General features: G+C 38.6%; 1 protein-coding gene across 7 annotated transcripts in view; it reads right to left on the bottom strand.

Moving 5' to 3' along the window:
• PARD3 (par-3 family cell polarity regulator) overlaps positions 1-22,466 on the bottom strand; it is a 652,516-nt gene that overhangs the window by 265,197 nt on the left and 364,853 nt on the right. For all 7 annotated transcript variants that reach the window (XM_077808301.1, XM_077808302.1, XM_077808300.1 and 4 more), the window contains 2 exons: positions 17,354-17,445; positions 12,609-12,692 (listed from right to left, as the gene is read on the bottom strand). In XM_077808301.1, coding sequence (XP_077664427.1) covers positions 12,609-12,692; positions 17,354-17,445 — 176 coding nt within the window. The remainder of the gene's footprint in view (positions 1-12,608; positions 12,693-17,353; positions 17,446-22,466) is intronic.

Consider the following 22,466-nt stretch of genomic DNA (forward strand, 5'->3'; position numbering starts at 1 on the left):
AATACTTTTATTCCTCTAAGTAAAATATAAAGTAATGCTAAAACAGTTTGCATGCATTTATTACAACATTTTGTACGATAATTACAGTTTCCATGCAGCCTAAGCTATAGTTAAGGCTGTTAAAAAACCAATCCATTTTCACTCATTAAGCTTTCTGAAATTATCTCAGGGAGATTAAATTTTCCACCATTCTGTCAGCCCAAAAGTGGGGTTCTGGGAAAGGGCATTATTTTTGTTGTTACTCCCTTGGGTTGTTTTTTTACTGAAATCTGACAAACATTCAACTTGTTCAAATAGGATAAAAAAAATTACATTTTTGATGAAATTCACCCTGTGTAGAGGTGCACCATGAAGTCCTAATATAGGACTGAAGTGGGATGTAAGTGGTGCTTAGGGCCTTATGCTAGTCCCTACAATGGATGTCCATACAATTTATCATTGCATTTTGCTGGGACAATACTGCTGAAAATCCCACCCTAAATTCTGTGCCCTGATGCATCCCCAATTCAGATTGTAACACAGTTGCGTGGCCCAGCCGCACCTGTTGAAGCCAAAAATCAATCCTTGTCCCTTTTCACACAGCACAGATTGGTGGACGACAGTAGGGAAATACTGACCATACACAGTGCCTCCCTTACTTTATAAAAGGAGTTGGCTCTCCTCCCCATACCGGACAGTTGAGAAGACTATGCAGCCCTCAAGGGACGTCTCCACTCACAACTTCAAAAAGGAGCCATCAAGAGTGGGTCTAAAGAACACGATACTCTACACCCCACATAGTGATCGGGGATGAGGAAGAAACAGATCCCAGCAAGTCACATTCCTTCATGCCCAAAAGAGAAAACAACTTCTCCTTTTCTTATAAAATAAGAAACTCTTATTAATAAACTCTTTGGGAACCTCTTTCTTCCACCCCAACCCCAGCAACACTTTTGCATGGGCTCAACTTGTACATTTGCCTGGGCTCAAGGTCCATGTATAAATCAGGATGTGGGCAAACATATACCTATATACAATCAAAAGGCACACAAGATGTGCTTTGCTAAGGGAGAAGATCCTCTATTTCTATTTTAATTAAAAAATAAAGCCCTACAGTATATAATGGCATAAATAATACTTCACTTTAGTGTAATGGTGACACTACAACCTATTCAAACTCTCATAGCTATTGGTGTCACCAGAACACTTGAGGTATTTATAGATTTCTTTTTATTTTGATATTAGTTACCTATTAATATCACCTTACTTTTTTTTTTTTGGTATAATGATTGCTATTGTTATCCTTTCTAGTGAAGTTGTATTAACCTACTGATAATATAGGACACATCTTATTTTCTGCATGATTCATTGTTTCTGAAACCTATCCACATAAGCGCTCAAATCTAATAAAAACCTTATTAATCCTAACCACTGGTAAAATAATGTAATACAGAAACAAACTACATGTCAAAATTGCAATTACTCTCATTAAACAAAGCTTACAAGTTCTATTAATGTAGGAATGCTCAGCTCAGTTGCAGCATCTGGCATCCATGGAGATCTTGCTTTTTACCCAATATTAGAGCTGGATGGACTAAAGAACATACAGCTGAAGTGGCATAACTAGCAATTAGAGCTGTGTGGAGAACAGAAATTCCATTCTGTGAAGGATTTTCAGATTTCAAAATGTGTTTTCAACTTTTGTTCCTAACTGAAATGAAAATCTCTAAATAATCCACAAAAGAAAATGTTTTTAAAAATGTTTGGGGCCCAATCAAAATGTTTACATTCAATTTTGTCTTTTTAAAAATTTTAGCGTATATAATACAAAATTTTAAAAAATCAAAACAAAAGTTCATTTCAAAAGGAAAAACTGGGATGTTTCAGCACTGTCAGAACCCCTCCCTTTTTTTTTTCCCCTCAGAAACAAAAGGTTGGTGAATGGTGATGAGATTTTGCAAAGGATTTCATTTATATAGAATGGTATATTCCAATGGAATATAGTTCCATCAATTTTTTTCCAAGCAGCTCTACTAGTGATCAAAAAGGGGGTGACTAGCCTTAGTCAAATTTAAACCCAGCATCCTCCTGGTTTTTAATCAACTGCTGTAAGCACTAGAGATCACATCCCTTTTTTACATACACAGACAGTTTGCATGTTGGGAAAAGGCATAATACTGTATCACAGTTTAAACACACACTCAGGAATGTTTTCCAATACAACTCTTTCAGAGATGGAATAAATTGCCCCAAGATTTGGCAAGAACCTAGTTTCCCCACACAATTTTAATAGCAATTTCCACTCATATTGCTGCATCATAACAGTAGTTTAACGTAGAGGTATACTTAGAAATGTTACTCTGAAAATGGTGTTGTTTGGATTCATGTTCATTGTTGCAATGACTCCACATTTCATTCGCTCATTTTAGAAGTAAAAGGATTTTTTGCAGACTTACTGTGGAATCTACAAAATAAATTGGATTCTTTCCTTGTCAAGGACAACCACCAGTCTTCCCAGTCAATGGAGCTCTGCAGCATACATGTAGTTCACATGTAAGTATAGTAAACACATACATATTCTGCAGCTTGGCCAGGGATATTAGTGATGATGTGTAACAAGGAAGAACGCTGCCTGACCTTCTGATTCCAGGACTCTTTTGCAGACTTGACTGTTCAGTTTTTTGTGTGTTTTTTTTTAAACCTGAAAACCAAGCACAACTGGGCTGGCATCTAGAGGAAAAATAAACATGAAATACCAGTGCCGTTTTAGGGAGTTCTTTTTAAGAATATATACATGAATGGTATATTCCTACCTAGGAAAATGTATCATGTTAGAAAACATCTTAATTAACCGGTTTTAACTAACATGATTTTAAGCAAAAGGGCAAATTATTTTTAAAAATATATTTTTAAACCCTACGGGGTTAACTGTAACCAGATAACATGTTTTTAAACATTACTAGTCCTTGTCTATGCTACATGTTACCTCAGACTAGAAAACAGGCTAATTCTCACATTTTAAAGAACATTGTACATTTTCTCAGTGTAGACAAGACCTTAGCCTAGGAAATCTCCAAGACGGGGACTGAATTTCTTATAAGCTCTGCAAAGAACTCTGCAAACTTATGACCCAGTAGAAATTACAATGATGTATGAAAATTGCTCTCCAGGCTGTGCTTTACACCAGCTTAATTTTAACTGGGAGGGAGAGCAGAAATGGCAAACCACTGAGATCTTCTGTCTTTACACTTGTTTAGATATATAATTAGGAATTTAACTGCTTTGATTATATTAACACTTGCACCACTATATTTCCACAAGGTTCATTAGCCTAATTATACAATTAAAACAAATTCAACCACACATGTTAACATTTCACTTCTAAGTATAAATTACAACGAATGATAAAACTGGAAATAAGCACAAATGTTTTACTGACATCTAAATTGCCTGAGTTCTTCTTTGAAAATGTGAACTCCCCACAATTGCCACCCAGCTGTATGGGAATTATCATAATTTATCTTAATAAAAGCTGACAGTGTAAACACCATGAGCGTAATAAGAACATTACACTGAATATGCCAGAATATGGTTCAGCTATCACTGCCCATTGCACACACGCATTGAAGTTATTCACCTGTTAACTTTGATCCAGTTTCAATTGAATCAACTGAGACACAAATGAAAATAGTCAACTAAAACTGTTCAAAGAAAATAACTAACACACAAGGCAATGACTAGAGTAAAAGTATTTCTATAAAACAACTACTGATTCTGAAACAAAAAAATAACAGGGTCATTGGCACAGACAAAGCTGTGCAGTGATGAAAATTGCCACAGAACATTGCCACTAGAACATAAAAGCAATACCATCATACTAGAAAGTGAGGCCTTGTCTAGTCAATTAAATGGTTATAGCTGACAGGCCCAAAGGAGGACACCAACCCAAACCTTTCCTACAATATTCAAATATTTCATTACCCCACCCTAGTGGTGTTATAATAGTGCTCAACATTTTCATTCCAGAGGCTCAAGCTTGTTTTCCATTCTTGAACTCTCAGTTCTCAGATTGACTAGGATGATGAGGTTCCATACAACCTTCCGGAGAAGGTGGTGAGACCAAGAATGCCTTGGGTTACTCAACAGCAGCCCATCTGGATGATGATGAAATGGGACTGACTGGCAGCAAAGAGACGCTCTTCCAGTCATCTGTGTCTTTGAGAATTAAGGCTACAATGCAGGGCCTTGAGGATGGGGAATCAATTAGAAGAATAAATGGGGAGGATTTTCAATGCTCCAGTGGGGAGACAAAACACACCCATGTGGCTGCAAAAATAAAGTCTGGCATAAAGGAATTTCAGTATAAACAATGGCTACCAGATATTGCTTCAGTTTTCTTTGTATCTTAAGCAACTAAAGTAGCAAAACAAAGGAGTAAACTTTACTGAAAAAATGGCAACAAATTTTGAAGTGATTTGTTAACTTTGGAACATAAAAGGGACTTAACACACACATTGGAAATGAAAAAAATATGATAGAAAAGAGCACCATGGAACAGAAAAATCAATCACAATTCTTCAGTAGGGGAACTTTATGTACATCAGTGTCTACCTTCATATAAATGCAGAGATTATTTACACACCAAAATCTGTCAAAGTAATATTAAGGTTGTAATTTACAATGACAAAAAATAAGGAAATTCATAGTTCAGTCTGTGCTATTCGATCCCTTCTTCAGGGGTTCCCAAAATACCATGAAGGGCCAGATAGATAAAGATTACAGTAAATCCAGACCAAGTTATACTACCTTATAAGACACAGACTTTGATTTATATGGTCTGAATTTATGGATGATAAATGGGATGTGGTGGAGAACCTGATGTTCGGATCTGACTTGCACTAAACAATCACCAAGGAAAGGAAGACATGAATTTCCTTCCTCCACCTTGGTGAAAACATAGCAACAATCACAGGTGTCGACTTTCTGATTTCCCTGGGGGATGCTTTACCCCCACCTCGCCTCCAAGTGTGCCCCACCTTTGCTCCATCTTTTCCTGCCCCTGCTTCTCCCTCTCCCTGCCCCAGCACGTCTTGCCCACTGCTGAACAGCTGATCAGCGGTGAGCCGGAGGCACTGGGCGGGGGAGGACCTGATCGGCAGGGCCTGCCAGTGAGTGCTGAGCATGCACTATTCTTTTTCCATGGGTGCTCCAGCCCTGGAGCATCCACAGAGTTGGTGCCTATGATGCCAATGACAGGCCAAAGTGAAGTACTGTTCATTGTCGTTGGCCCACTACAATGAATCTCACTAACTTCTTGTGACTTGGCAGTATTGCCACATGGAAGTAGGCATCCTGGAGACTGAGCATGGCAAACCAGTCATTGCAATCTAAGGAAGGAAGGAAGGGCCGACATTAGGGAAATCATGCAAAATCTTATGTATTTGATTAACATGTTAAGATTCTGAAAGTCCAATATGGGTCTTTGACCCCCTTGGACTTGGGTCAGAAATTATCATGATTGAAGTCCCTTTCCTCAATGGTGACCGTGAACTTGTACGGCCATTACCGTAACTAGAGTCTGAACTTCTTGAAGGAGCACTGACTTATGAGATGGTCTCTATAAAGGTACAAGGTAGGTGAGTGAGAAAAGTGATGTGGAAAGAAATTGGATAGAATATTCCAGGTTCACAGTGCATAGGACCCATTTGTCTGTTGTTATGGCTTCCCAAGCAATCAACGAAGTGGGACAATCTGTCCCCAAGTTGGGGGAAAGATCACCAACTTCTGTATTGTTGTCCCTGAAGGGGAAGTCAAATGGGCTGATTCCCGAGAGCTGACTGAGGACGCGTATGCTGATTCAAACTGGAGTTGGAGAACCCCCTTCTCTGTGATGTCTGCTTCCCCCTCAAAAAATCATGCTGGCTTTGGCAGATAGAAAAACTGCCTATAATACTGTTGTTTCAAGGGTCTATAGTGATGTCTGTTGGAGGCAGGGGTACAGACCACTAACGAGTGAAAGTAGCAGGAGAGTCTTTGAATGAATGCAAAGTTTCAACAAAACCAAACATCAAAGGGGAAGTCGGTGGCAAGGGTTGGTACCCAAGCCAGTGATTGTCCAGCACCAAAGCTGACAGTGCCAAGAGAGTCTGAGACTGAAACTGAAACTGAGGCCAATGACTGTAGCGGTGGTGACACCGTGTGTGCCAGAACCAAAGAAAGTACTGGAGGACAAGCCACTCAGAGTCTCTGCACCACAGCTGAGGAGACAGACAGACCCAGTACTGGAAGAGGTGCTGACAACACAATGGACTCCTCCCCCAAAGGAGAGTCTGGTACAGAAAAGTAAAGCAAATCCTTTGCTGCCTCATAAGTCTGCAGGGTTGTTGCTACCAACAATGCTTGCACTGAAATGGCATTCACTGGTACCAGAATCAACAGTCTCCCTACAGACAGTCGACAGCATAGTACCAATATCTTCCCACCATGGTACCAGGTCCATAGCTCAGCTCTGCTCTCGGCACCTGAATCTTTGTCTACACTGGCAAGTTTCTGCTCCATAATTTATACCACTTTTATTAAAACGCTAGAATTAAACCATTGTTGCGTGTCCACACTGTGCTCCTTGTGACACTGGAACGCATCCGCATTAGCAGCTCTTGCAGCAGCAAAGACAGCAGTGCATCGTGGTAGCTATCCCACTGTGCAACTGGCCACAGGGTGCTTTGGGAAAGGCTTGCAATGCCTCATGGGGCAGGCACAACGTCACATGATGCAGGTTTCCCAATCCCATTGTTCCATGGGCATCCTACTACATTGCCAGCTGCTTTTCAACTGAAGTGGCGGGGGGGAGTGTGTGACAGGGAGTGTGTGTGTATGGAGGTGGGGAGAGACAGTGTTTCGGGGAACAGAGAGTGTGTCAGCATGCTGTCTTGTAAGTTCAGACAGTGGCAGGAAGCAACAAGTCCTGGGGAAGGAGTGGGAAACCCCAACATCAGCTCCCACCTCCCTCCCTGGGTTCTCTGCACAGCACTCTCTAACACACATGCACACACCTGCCTTTGTGTTCAACAGCATGAGCATTCCACATTCATGATTTGCTCTGTGTCCCGGGGCAGATCAGCACAGCACACAAGGGCTGTCAGAAACGGTGCTTTGAAAGGGGAGGGGCACATGTCTCCAGTGGAGCCAAGTTCAAAACAGAGCGGGCACGTGAGTCGTTATGGGGACAGCTCCAGAGGCCAATTACAACGCAGAAAGCAATCAAGTGTCTACACCCGCAAGAGAGCGCCGGAGCCTCGGTGCAAATAGCCTTACGACTCTCGTCAAGCTGGGTTTTTTGCAGCGCTGCAGCTGAGGAATTTCTGCACACTAAGTGGCTTGGCAGTGTGTACACATCTGCAGTTTGAGTGCAAAAAGCTGCTTTACTGCACAGAAACTTGCCAGTGTAAACAAGTCCTTTGGGAAGGAGAAGAAGACTGATTCCTCTTTCTCTGCTAAGAAGAGTCCGAGTCCAAGGGTCTGTCAGAGACAACCACACCCGCACTTGCAGACTGCATGTGGGTAACTAGGGCACTCACTTGAGGGCCCCAGGGCTGAGGCATGCTCCACGAGATAGTGTTTGAGGCACTGGTCTCTGGAAATCGCCTATCTTTTCTAGAAAGAGGAGCAGATACTGCACCTCTCTTTAATTGGCCCCTGACTGAGGCAAATGTATGGGGGTCACTGTTTGGGGTAGACACGCCACATGACAGGCAGTGCTTAAAGCCTGGCGAATGCTGTATGCAGAGCACTGAAACTAACTATTAAAAATGAACTTTAAAGTAAAAATAAAATAAAATAAAATTTAATGGATAATAACTTCTATTTCCAGATAAGGCGGGAAGCTAAACTGGCTAACTAAGAAGAAAAAAAATCTCCATGAGGTAAATTGCATGGCAAGCTCTGACTAAGGCCACAGACGGTGAAAAGGAACTGAGGGGGCTCAAGGTGGCACTGCCCTTAGGTAGCCTCAAGAGGGGCCACAAGGAGGTGCAGGGCACACATGCCGCCCCAAAGTGTACTGCTGCAGAAAACTCTCTGGCTCTAACACTCGGATGGCACACATACCTGAGTAAAATACACACAGGCAACCACTCAAAGAATGGCAGTGCTCTGCTGCTCCAGGCCTTATACCCCTACTAATAAACAAACCCACCAGACAGGCAGACACTACAACCCCAAATCTATATTTTTTAAATGTCCATTTGCCCAACCTGGACACACACACCAAAAGTTCTCTCTGGCCTGATCTACACTAGGAAATAAGGTTGATATAACTTGCAATTCAGAGGTGTGAAAAATCCACACCTCCGAGCAATGCAGTAAAACCTACCTAATACCCGCTGTAGACAGCATGTGTCGATGGGAGAATTCTCCCATTGATCTAGCTACCACCTCTCAGGGAGGTGGATTACCTACCCCAATGAGAGGAACTCTCCTGTTGGCATTGGTAGTGCCTTCACTGAAGTGCTACAGTGGCGCAGCTATGTCACTATAGCATTTTAGGAATAGACAAGCCCTCAGTAAGCAGAACTGCACTTTAAAGATTTGCAATATTTCCTTGAGTAGCACAAGAATGTTCAAATTGACCCCTGCTTGTTATAAGGCTCTTGGCTATTGCAGGCAGCACGTCACTTAAGATCATGCATTCCTATCAGATATAACACACAGGCATAAGTGATAGATGGAGCACATTGTCCTTCACTCTGCAAACCTTGACTATGTCAGTGACAAACGGAATGTTTAACTGGTTTTTGGGTGGTCATCAGCTTTGTTTGTTTTACTGAGTAGTGCAGTAATACCAAGCACAGCCTCCTTTGAAAATTAATGAATTGACTATTCCTGCCCTCCCCGCCATTCATCTTTGCCACTTCTGTTTAAAAAAAAAACCACATGCATACAAATAAGTCTTTGAAGATGCAACAGTTCAGCTCTCAATTGAGACATAGGCAAGTGTCATTGAAAGTGCATCTAGTCCAGTTTGAGTGGATGTTTCTGAAAGAGATTATGTCCCCTTCAGAGCTAAAACTATTAATTTTTCTCAGTATAGTGGCCTGCCCTGATTTATGCAGACTTTATAGCACTATTATGAACAACACAAAAGCTGACAATCACAACGTGGTAAAGTAAATGCTATATTGGTTATTCCATAAAACAGGGTGAGCTTTTCCAAAGACTTCCAAACCACATCTTAGCTCTACTGTATGACAGAAGTACAACGTAATTTGAAGGGGACAGCAATGAAGACTATACTCACTATGTTACAAGTAACTTCTCAATTATTCTAAAGGCGTGTTTTTAAAAAAGAACTTCTCCAAAATTCCCCACTGAACAAGCATGTCTGTGTGAGTTGTGGTTCTACTGGTGTTATGGATAAAGCCTTATTCTGGCATTCAAAGGATTTTGGCCCAGTGACTTATGTGACTTTCTTCGAGTCAATTAATCATTCGGTGCCTCAATTTTTCACTTTTACAATAGAGGTGGTAATATTTAGCTACCTCACAGGAGTGTTCTGGGGATAAATTCATTCATGTTTGTGCTCACATACTAAGGAAATGGTAAGATACATAATAGGTAACTAAATGTCACTGCATAGTAGTTTTGCTTTGGATAAATCAAAATGTAATCTTTTGCAACGTTAAGTTTATATATTTATTATGAGTTTTATATGGTTTTTGTTAACTAAGAAATATTTGGATTTTAGTACATTCTCTTTTCAGCAGTTTAAATAGTGGGGTTTTAATAGCTGAAGCATAAATAGACTGAGAAAGAAGACAAGACAGAGGTCAGCAACCTGTGAAAATCACCACTAGAGTATTCTAACATTTGCATTTAGAGATTATAAAGACTTTGGGGCCAAGAGGGACTGCAGCATTAAGGAGCTGGAAAATTTAAAGTGCAGACAGACTGTAAAGAGAAATAAGGCAACTCATAAGAAGCTGGGGATTGGGAAAACTTTGACTACCATGTTCTAATTTAGATGCAAGGAATTATGGGTTGAGACTTTCCTGAAACACAAACCAGAATTATTGGTACTATGTGTCATCCAGGGGGGATTATTAAACACAACCTGGTCAGTTTCAATGTGTCAATTAGTTTGATCCATAACTTTATCTCCAACTCTTTTCCAATTATTAAAGTTCAAGTTCAAAAAGTGTGGCACACTTTGTGGACATTTGCTTTTATTAACACAACAAAAATTCCTGGAGGAGAAATAGCTAAAGAGTACACTGTATGCAGGGCCTTTGATGCTTCACAACATACCCGGCATTATTAAAAAATAAATCTACTTTATACAGTCATTATGTACAGCATAAACAGTTTAAACTTTACTTTTTATTCTTGACACCCATATTACGAGCTTGCAACCCCCGATCGAGTCTCTACTCACTGAAGTAATTCCACTGATGGTAAAGAACTACTATGAGTAAGTGCTTGCAGAAGTGGCTGAATTATTTTACATGAAAAAGAAATTATATTATTTCAATATGAAGCGACAAAAATTACAATACAAAACTCATTTTTACAGGTGAAATATCGCCTGTACACTTCAGTGTAAAAGCCAGTGTTTCGGGGCTCCCCTAGTATAGTATTAATGATTAAAGATGATCAAAAAAATTAGTTGGTTGAATAACCAAAACTAAAAATATTATTTTTCATTAGCAATACCCTTAGAGAGCACCCATTCAATAGCTTATCCAAGTTAATAACTATGGTCACCTATCTTTCAGCAGGCACAAAATCAAGAAGTAAACTCAGGGCCTTTTCAACTGATATTTTTATTATAATTCCACTGACTTCCTGAGTGGAAAATTCCTATAGAATTTAACAGAAAAATCTCTACATTTTTTAATCATCTTACAAAACTTATCACTGAATTACATCCTTTTTACTGACTCATTATTAGATGTGGTAGGTTTTTAAAGAGTAATTTTTATAAAAACCTCATTATTCCTATAAGGATTGTTGATCTAATCCCTACTTTTTCCATGAGGGTTGGTTACATGAAAAGAACTGATTGACAGATGTCAGAAGACCTAGAGTACGTGTGTTTTGAGAGATTTTTTTTTTTAAAACCACACAGCTTTATTAAACTAAATATCACCCTGATTAAGAGGTAACCAACAATTCTCATCTGACCCTCCCATCTCTTCCAGCGCTGTCCATGGCCTAGATAACGATGCAAAATCACAGCCTGCTATTACCTCCTGTCTTTATTTATGAGGTTGTGATTAAAACATTACCACTCTCATATCTGCTGACTGAACTTACTGAAGATAGGGTCAGGTCACTCATGGGAAGAGAGAGTCACCATATTATGACAGTTTGCTCTTACCTCCTGAAATCCTCAGGGAAAGTTGCCTTCAGTTCAACAAAATTATTAGTTTTGTCACAGTACTACATGTCAGTATAGCTACTGAAGCATAAAGGTTAAAATAATAATCAGAAAAAAAGTTTTTAAAACCATATTCCTCCTCCTACTGTAGAAGAAAAAATGTATATCGTGTGAAGAGCACTTGATATAAATATCTGATACACAGTAAATTACACTTGCTTCTAATCAATTTAAACTAAAATTGCTGATGGATAGGCAGACCTGTAAGAACATAATATCCTTTTCATCCTAAGATTACACTTTTTTAAATGTATGGTTTGGTCCTTTTTCATCAAAAAAGCAGAAATTAGTGAATGTAATTACACTTAAAGATAAAGGTAATCTCTTCCACCCCAAAATAAAATCCTACTTATATTCTTGACAGATTGACTCCTTTTCAGTATGCCCACAAGCTTTAAATCTCCCACAGTGAATAATGATTGGTAAAAAAGTAATAAAATTTTCCTGAAAATACATTAATGTTTCGATTAAGGATCCTAAATACTAAAATTCTACTTCAGCAAAGCAAATGCTATAAATGGAGTGTTCTGTTTACTAATGTAATCCTGAAAGTTATTATAATGTAAATCACCTGCACTGCATTCATTTTTCTGCAACTTAAGAAATTCTTGCCTTTTGTCACGTAATGAAATTTAAGACTGTTGTGGAGAATACATGCCTTTCTCCAGCACCTCAAAACCCCATACTGTATGCCTTTCTTGTTTTCCTTTCAACACAGTGAATGCTATTTAATATTACAAGGACTGAAATTCTTTTTCTTTCAGTCTTGCTTATCAAATGCACGTAGATGTAGAATTCTCTGGTTTAGAATGCTGCTACTTTGGTAAATAGGAGGGAAATGATGCACAAATACTCTCCTGAATTAAAGGGGAAAAATAACTTTATGAGAGTTTGAAGGAAATAATTCATATCTTTGCAATTCAAGTTTCCATCAAGTCACAATACAATTTCCATTATAAGTTAAGGGACAGATTCTGCCATCTTTCTTCCCCTTATGTACTGCCTTCGTACAACAGTGTACAGAGTGAGTAAGAGTGGCAGAATGTTTCAATTATTTTAAGTCAGTAAAACTTCCTCTTGGAAAAAAAAATGTGGTATTTCAAATGGAACCTACAGGCACCTATACAAGAGTAAGCACAGCCAAGGTAAAACACAACAAGTTATGATTCGATTAAAATCTTACACAATACATTACCTTCCGCCTCTGGCACTGAAAGGCACTACATGGATTCCCAAAGGCCCGCCGTCATTGGAGACTTCTACGAGCTTTACCATATCACTGTGAGACAATGATGAATGAGGGAACATGAACATGTGCCGTAAATGAACGAAAAAAACCCATACATACGCACACACACAAAACAGATATTCCAGAACTTAAGCAATGGTGATGAAAGCAATGTTGAAATACTACATACCTGAATATTAGTCTGATGGCATGAAAGGAGATCAATCATCAAAAACAATTCCATTAATAACTCAAATGAAAAGTGAACTAGCCCTTTTGGTAACCTTAATCAGCTACATGAATTACAAACTACACAATGGCACAGTTTTATATTTATATTGTTGGGTTTGGGGCTTTTTGTTAAATTTAAGCTGTCTTGTCGTCAGGCAAGTGGAGGATTTTTTATTTCTTTTTCAATTAATGTGTCAAATATGGAACAATCAGTTTTTCTCAAAAACTATAAAGGCTGTTACTGACCCTATCATACTTCCTTCAGCTATCCCCGTGAAAGCCTGCTCTAGCCTTTAATGTTAGTTTAGGCATTATCTTAAACTATTCAAAGGGGACAGTTTAAGTTTTAAATGGTAAACCTCCTTCAGTTTTGCAAAATACTAACATCATTTGATGCCTTGTGTTCCCACAATTTACCTACAGTAGAACCTCAGCGTTATGAACACCAGAGTTACAAAGTGACCAGGCAGCTACACCTCACTTGAAACTGGAAGTACACAATCAGCAGCAGAGATAAGAACAAAAAAGCAAATACATTTACATTACTGTGTGAAACGTAAACTACTAAAAAATAAAGGGAAAGATTAAAAAAAGATTAAACAAGGTAAGGAAACTGTTTCTGTGATTGTTTCATTAAATTAAGATGGTTAAAAGCAGCATTTTTCTTCTGCATAGTAAAGTTTCAAAGCTGTATTAAGTCAATGTTCAGTTGTAAACTTTTGAAAGAACAACCAAAATGTTTTGTTCAGTTACAAACAACCTACATTCCCGAGGTGTTCGTAACTTGGAGGTTCTACTGTAGTGAGCTTACTACAATTATTTCTGTTTGCTATGTGTATTTATAGATCTATATTTCTGTCTTCTCAAAGAAAATGTTTAATATGCCATGTAGTCAAGCAGAACTAGTTCTGTGTTTTACTTTTTGCTTTGGAAAGAGAAAATCAAATAAGCCAAAGGTCCAAAAAGCTCAAGAAAAGATCTCTGAAGGTATCAGAAGTAAGCCTGAAGCAAATGTCCTGAGTTCAGAACATCCACACATTTTGGGGATGTTTGGTCTGGGAGCCAAAAGCCATAAAACATTACAAGCTGTAGACAGACTAATCATCAGTCAAGACCCCAAATCTAAACACTCCAAAACTCTGGGAACAAAAGCTCTGAACCCAAATCTGAACTTCTGATTTTTGCTGGCCTCTAGTACTGTACATTTTTCATATTCTCTGGTACTATATACAGTACATTTGACAGTTGGCTTGCCTCTTGAATAAGGACAAACAAGATTTTACCTACAGTCAGTACAGATACACATGGCCAGATGCAATGGCCTATGGATGTCATGAGGGGACAGACCCATCACTGCCACACCAAATGACACCATTTTATCCAAAACACTGTGCCTGATACTGGACAGCACGACATCATTCAGAGGAAGGTTCAAGAAACCCCAAAACGGACATGATGGAGTAACCTGACCTTAAGGGATTTTTCTCCTCCTACATCTGTCAGCTAGAGACTGCTTTATGTCTCTTCCACATTTTTTAAAAATCCTACATAAATTATATGTAAGTGGCCTCATAATCTATATAAATGTCCAATCTATTTTTAAAATCCTACTAAAGTCATCTCTCTGTGGTATCATGTGACAATGAATTCTACAGGTTAATTGTCTATTGCATAAAAAATATTTTCCTTTAGGTGATTTGAATTTACTGCCTTTGGCTTTAATTGAATCTACCTTTTTAATTATATAACAAAAAAAGATAAATGTAACCACCTTTCTATCATATTTGTTTGGTATAGCTTTATCTCATGTCCCCTTCTCTAAACCACACTGTTCCCATCTTTCCAATTTACTCCATGGAAATGTTTCCATGCCTATGTTCATTTTCACTGCCCCTCTGTTAGCACTATGACTTCTTTGAGATAGGATGACCAAGAACTGATCAATTCTCCAGATGATGGTAAACCACTGATTTACTTGAGAGCATTATAATATTCAGTATTTTTTGCTGTCCCAATCTTCATGCATCATAACAGTGTTTGATTCCCACTGCACATGAGCTGTGCACAAGGCCTTCCAAGAATCAACTAAATCCAGAAAGTGTTGCAAGAAGTGTCTTTTGCTCATTACAGATTGTTGTATATCCTTCTTTTCCAAGGAACACATTTTGCTTTGTTCTCAATTCTGAGGGCAGAGAGGAATATAAGAGGGCAATCCATGTGATGTAACTAGAACTTTTGTAAGGGACATGCAATACTCCATAATCCAATAAAACTGGACACCGAGGACAAGACAGTTTCCATAACCAGGCCCCAGATTCTGAATTGCTTAAACCATAGAGGACATCCTTTTTCCCATGATCTATTCAAGTTTATTCATAGCTTCTGCTTCCACAACTGCCTTTCTTCTGCAAACAGCCAAAACTCCCAGATCCTGAGCCCCATAAAATGGACATGGAAAAGTAAAGGAAAATTTGTCCTTGCCTAATCAATTTAGGTTTAGGGTTTCTTGAACCTTCCTCTGAATGATGTCGTGCTGTCCAGTATCAGGCACAATATTTTGGATAAAATGGTGTCATTTGGTATGGCAGTGATGGGTCTGTCCTCTCATGACATCCATAGGCCATTGCATCTGGCCATGTGTATCTGTACTGACTGCAGGTAAAATCCTGTTTGTCCTTATTCAAGAGGCAAGCCAACTGTCAAATGTACTGTATATAGTACCAGAGAATATGAAAAATGTACAGTACTAGAGGCCAGCAAAAACCAGAAGTTCAGTAACAGTACATCTACACAGCAAAGAAAAACCCAAGGCACTGAGTCTCAGAGCCTGGGTCAATTGACTCAGGCTTGTGGGGCGTGGGCTGAAGGGCTAAAAACAGCAGGGTAGATATTCCTAAACTCCAGGACCCTCCCCCATCACCAGGTTTCAGAGTCCAGGCTCCAGCTTGAGCAGGAATGTCTACTCTCCTATTTTTTGCTCTGCAGCCCAAGTCCCACAAGCCTGAGCCAATTGACTCGGGCTCTGAGACTCGGTGCCATGCGTTTTTTTGTAGTGTAGACATACCTACAGTGGCATTCACGGCACCTGAGCCATATCACACAGTTCGTTTTGCTCCTAACCCTGAGATTCCCACATGAAAATGCAAAGCACTCACATGGTATTAAGTGCTTGTCTACACCGTGTGGCAAGGCACACTATATGGGGGTTGATTTGTAAAGTGCACCGATGTGTTGCGCACTAACTGACCTGTGTAGACTCTGCTGGTGTGCACTAAATGCACACGTTTCCTAACATGCTCTAACGTAGCACTGTTTGAAACAATCCTATATTGAAGTCCACTGGAGAACTTTTAGCAAATACCAACAGGATCTACATGGGCCAGTTAGTGCCCAACACGTTGGTGCACTTTAGAAATCACACCCCCGTCGTATGCACTGCTATACCATGTGCACAAGCACTAAGAAAGCTCCCACTACATTTTTAATTGATGTGTTTTTCTGAGCTCATCTCTAAGCATACAGGAGAGGTGATGTTTAAAAAAAGAAAGAAAAAAAGAAGATAAGATAAGATGTTGGTACAAAAATCAGTTTAAAGATAGAAACAAGCAGCATTATATTTGATACAAAATTTTTATATACTCTAATTAGCAAATAGTATTTTGAATTCATAATACTTCATAAAGTATTTTGCAACTAGGATATGAAACGCGCTATTGTTTAATGCAAATTAATGCACTTATTATAATACTTAACTCACTCTTTTTAATCCCTATAACAATCAGCAGCTCTACAAACAAAAGGAAGAATTTTAAAATATTCAGAACATAATGGACCATTTCCCAACCAACATCACAGCCAGGTCTGGGTCAGGTCTTTGTAATGAAACTCAAAGGGCAAAACTCCCTGGATTTCAGGTTTCATCATAAAACCATCAGTCACTGAATCTTTTCTAGTGTGAAGGGGAATTTCAGGTTAGGCTCATCACCAGTGTGGAGTTCTGTTTTGTCTGGGTAGTTCTCCCCTGCAAAACTCCTCCTTTCCTGTGACTTGTTTACTGCATTTATGAAAGGTATAAAGGCCTTTAATACCCAAAGTCTCACCTGCCAATATTTTGGGACAGCCAGTTGGGCCCATTCCTTCCCCCATCATTAGCACCAAACCCTAAAATGCCCTAGGGTTAAGCATCTTCTGCGGAGATAGACCAATCTACCCACCCAACCATAGTATAGCAATGGCTCTGAAAATGCTCTATATCTCTGCTGCTGAATCACTAGTCTGGACCCTTTAACACTGGGTCTAAAAGATGCCCAAGATGCAAGGGGCAAAAGGAAGGACCTGTTTTATGCAGAGTTGCAGTTAAAATAAAATGCATGTTACATGCTTTGTTTTGTTTATTGACATTATCAATCTTGTGATAGTAAGAATTCTTTACTACTCTAAATCTTACTGTTAAAAATGATAGAACTGCAGCAGTAACTTACTCTAAGGAAAAGTTGGTGGTGCTCTCCAAACCACTGTCTGCATGTCCAACTGGTTCAACTCTGCTGTTGTCCTCCTCTGTCCCATCTTCATCCTAGAAGTAAAGAAGATGTTCTCCTTTAATATTCCAATTTTTAAATTGCAATTATTATATCCAAAATGGAAATATATACTTCAAAGATCAAAAGTCTTGTTTAACATTACAAGCACAGTTACTTCATCGCTGTGGCTTTTCTGTAACATTTATCTAGAGAATTGTTATCAAAATGCACTGCTAGAGTTTAACAGTAAGTATGAAATGACATGGAAGAAAATCCATATTAAGGTAAATAAGGTTTTAAAATGTTACACAACATAAATGCATAAAATAAAGAGGTAACGCACAATTTGTTGACTAATGAATCTAGTCCGGTCATTAGGCAGCTTACTAAAGGACTTAAATAAAGAGATACATTCAACTTCAATGCTAGTTAATTTAAAAAGAATAAGTTAAAAGTTGTAACAGGTACTGCATCTGCTTCTGAATTTCTTTCCCATTTATTCTCTCCAAGGTTGTTTTCTGAAAAGCTCCCATAAATATAAGGGGAAACTAACTAATTATACAGAGGAAACAGTGAAAAATGATTATCCTAAAAGTGCTGTCAAATGCACTAAGTGATCAAACCGAAAAGAACTGGGGAAATACACCTATATATAAAATCTCTTTCAGATTTGAGGCAATCTAAGCTGTAACATGTAATAACAGTAGGTAAAATAATATCACAGAAATATGATGTTTTAATTTGACAGAGTCCCTTTAAAATATTTAGGGCCAAATGTTGGACGAATTTATGTCTCATGTGATTTCACTAAATTAAATGAGGTTTAAATTGGTGCAGTGTTTGCATCCCAGTCTTGCAAACCCTTCTACACATACATAATCCCATTGAAGTCAGTATGGATTCTTTTCCTGAATAAGATTCTGCAGGATCTGGCTCTTCGCCATTAAATTATAGATAGATTTTTTTTGCAAGTGTATTTCAGTTACTGAAATAATGGAATTACTAATGCCAACAATGCCAACTAATCTCACATAACAATGCATTACTCCTGAACAAAGTACAGAGAGTTTTATATATTGTTTACCACAGAACTCCATTAACAGAATTGAGAGGTATTTATGGCTTCAAAGAATGAAAAAAAGCTCTGTTAATTGATTGATTTTACTTTCCGGAAGTGCAAATTAAAAATACATATATTATTCACTGTGCCTATAATTTTTAATGTCAGAATTGGGAATAGAGTACTTCCAAATTTAAACCAACGTAATTAAAGGACTTCCATCAGGAAAAGAGAATCAAAAGCATTTTTATAACTATGTGATTCAATAGAAATTTATGATTTTAATTACCCATGTGACCAAACAGAAGTATTATATTGTAATCAGCACAATTCAAAGCACGGATTTAAATTCTATTGGCAGAGGCATCAATCAGCAAAATGATAAGTGATGGGTTATGGTTCAGCACACAGAGTCAGACAATATATTAAATTATTGAAGAGATATTAAAGCAAGGCAGAGGCATTCAGTAATGTCCAATTGACATTTTGTCTGAGAGTCTGCAAAAATCAGAGGCTGGATGCACTGAGCTTCTCTGAGTCGTAGGTATGCTTTGTGCATCCTGGATAGCAGGGCACTGCTTGAAGCCAAGCTACTTGAAGATTGATGATCCTATGTTTTGAGAGGCTATAATATGCACTTCTTAGTCATCTATCTCTCAAGCACCAGGCAAGTAACACATTTCAAAGGTTAACCAGCATCTTGAACCTGCCTAGAACTGCTTTATGAATGTAAACAAGAACTCCAAACCAGATATTTTCTGTACAGAAAAAGCTGTTTATAAATCAATTGTAAAGGATAACTACAATGTAAGTCACAAATACGCAGTAACAAGTTTTACCTTTTTTCAGATTTATTGGTCTTAATGAAAACTGCAACTATATATCAGAATATGGTAAATTTTGTACAACTGAAAATAATACTAAGGATCATAGACATTATTTACAATTACAGGTGGTGTACAACAATGTATACTTTGTGGAATGCAGAGTTGCTTTAAACATGCAAAAAACAGGACATTTAGATTTGTTCCTCACATAAATAGTATCTCCTCCCCAGATTTGATATATAGTGTCATAGCACATGGTGTTAAAATTAATGTCTTATGTATGTCTGCAATGTAGCAGAGTCAGTTACTGTAGGAATCATCTCTCTGAATTTCAGGCATGCACAGACATGCGCTCTACACAGGTATGTCGAGTCACACACACCAACAGTCAGCTGCTTTTATTTCACTTTGTGTGGCTCTTGGTGATGCTTATATATATCTGGAGCTGTGTAAGGTGATAAATTTAAATGTGATATAATTATCAACCCATAGTCTAAATAAACCCAGTAAGTAAGGGAACATTTAAGATGCAAGCATCACTCATCAAAATAGAGATAACCACATGTGATCTTAGTATTATTATCTACCGTGTCCTTCTCTCTCAGCCCCTCCTTTTAGTTTGCCAGATCGTTTGTTGTTTGTTCATTTAGATCTAAATCCACCAAACTGAAGCGCACACAACTTTACTCACATGAGGAGTCCCGTTACAGTCCCTGGTACTTTTCACAAGGATAAAGCTATACACATGCTTCAGTGTTTGTAGAATTGAGGACCTTATATTGAAAGTTTTCTAGACAAACACTCTACCTTTATCTGGTTTATAAACAGCCATGAATGTTTATGGTTCTCTGTAACCTTCATCATCATCAGTGAAAGACAATATGCTCAACATACGCAATACATGTCTTTGAAACACACCTTCATTCTTTCTCTCATTTCTACTCCACACATGGAAACGGGACATTCCTTAGTGAACACGATAAGTTTGTACATTTGAAACAAAAGAGCTTTTCAGTTAGCCAAGCACAAGAAAAAATATCAAGAAACCGAACTTGGATAACTCATGGAGAATAGAATGCTTGTTTGTTTGTTTTTTTTAATCAAAAAGTTACCATCTGATATAGGTGCTTAGACAGAAAGTGTATTCTCAATGCTAGCTACAGCACTACTACCACAATGCCATAATCAACAGATGCATCCTTTAAAAAAAATTTATTTAATACTGTAGTAATCAGGAACGCTTTTTCTTCCAATATAACACAGATTTTGATATACATGGAACCAAATGTACAGTAATTTGGACACCTGCAGAAGCATGTAACTTGAAATTCTGATGTACTAAGCAAACTAAATAGCTGTGAAAATCTCTGCATCAAGCAATTATTTCTTTATTTGGAAAGTAGTTTTCTTCCTGAAAGGCAAAATCCACCTGTATGTGCTATTACTGAGGTTAACTAAGGAGAAGGCACATTACATTTAGTGGGTCAAGAAAGTTACAGAAATACATTTAATGGGTCAAGAAAGTTACAGAAACCCAGCTTCTGATATTCTCTTTGAAGCATGTTTCCCATGAAAACATATTTGTACGAAGTGCAAGGCAAACCTTCTATTTAGTACCACTAGTAAAATATTATACATATAACACCAATATGCTACATCAAAAGAATAAGCATTTCAGTGTAATTAAGAAACAATATGGTAAAAACTTTGTGGAGTGACAGTAATAATTTTTTTGTGACCCAGTTAAAAAATTTTAAAACTTGTGACCCAGAGTTAACTGGATAGCCTCGATTGCTTTCAGATACATTATGTGCAATTGCTCTTAATCGTGTGAAATCAATTAATACGCTTGTGCATATGTAGGCAATAGCAGATTCTTTCAAAGCATGTGGTTATAGATCTGCACTCATGAATCAAGCCCCTAAATATGGAAACATAGCACTTTTTCAGAAAAGTAATTATTTTTCTATCATTATTGTACTAAATTTTATAATAAAACTAACTACTCAAACACTGAAAATCAGCTAAGTTGACCAAACTGGGCATTTTAAATTCTGGGGAATCTTAATGGATGAATATAAGAGGGGATCCAGTCACTGAAACTGCATGGTAAAATATTTCAATAATTCTATTTACACAGCTTAAGTAATTATTACACACACAAAAACTACATTAAAAGAACAATGAAGTTACAAAGTCAAGCACTCAAAAGTCAGGAAATACCAGAATTAAGGTTGCCTGTGCAACCTTAATTCAGACCGTTTGTGCTTATACTTTATGATACAGTCTTTAATTACATGATCACATTCTCTTGTTTTCATGGGACCCTTGCCTCATTCAATGCACAGCATAGACCTGTCCTGGGGATGCATCAGGGTTGTGTACTGAAAGAGGCAGTGATCTATAGGACCTCTGCTTCATTTGTTGAAGAAGTTGATAAGAGTGTAATGAACAAGACAGGCGACTTCAGGATGAAAAAGGATGGCCTTGTGATTAAGGTAGTAGAATGCTGTCCTGAAGAAGTATATTCTATCCCTGCCTCTGCCATCTGATGTTACTCAAGTCACTTAAATCTGGGGTCTAAGATGCAGAAATGCTGAGCCCTCACAGCTGCAACAGAAGTCAATGGGAGCTGTACTTCAAACATATAAAGTGTGGTATAATGCTCACCCTGAAAAATCAGGTCCTAGGCATCTCTGAGCACCCAAATTGGTGGGTACTTTTTATCTTAATATTTCTGTGACTCAGCTACCAGTGTGTGAAATGGAGATACTACCACCTCCCTCCTCTCACTGGGATGGGGTGTTGCAAACTTTGTATTATTTAAAATCTCCAGCAGGAGTGCCAGAACATCCTCCACCTCGCCTCTTCCACTCGAGGCCCCACCTTTGCCCCTCAAGCCCTGCCCCCATCGCTCACTGCTCTTCCCTTCTCCCCACCCTCATCCAGGCTGGGCGGGAGCTGCAGCTGACACAAGTAGGAGGCTGTCCTGGCTGAGTAGGGGCTGGCACAGGTGACGATCCGGTGCCTCCCCACCTCCCCGACCTGTGGTGACCAGACACTGTCAGGTCCCCTTTTCTACCAGACTTTACGGCTGAACACTGGGCACCCTGGCTACCCTGTATTGTGAAAACAAATTAATTAAAGTTTGTGAAGCACTCAGACACGATAGGGATGAGTGTCACAG

This window comes from Eretmochelys imbricata, chromosome 2 (genome assembly GCF_965152235.1).
Source record: "Eretmochelys imbricata isolate rEreImb1 chromosome 2, rEreImb1.hap1, whole genome shotgun sequence".
Taxonomy (NCBI): Eukaryota; Metazoa; Chordata; order Testudines; family Cheloniidae; genus Eretmochelys; species Eretmochelys imbricata.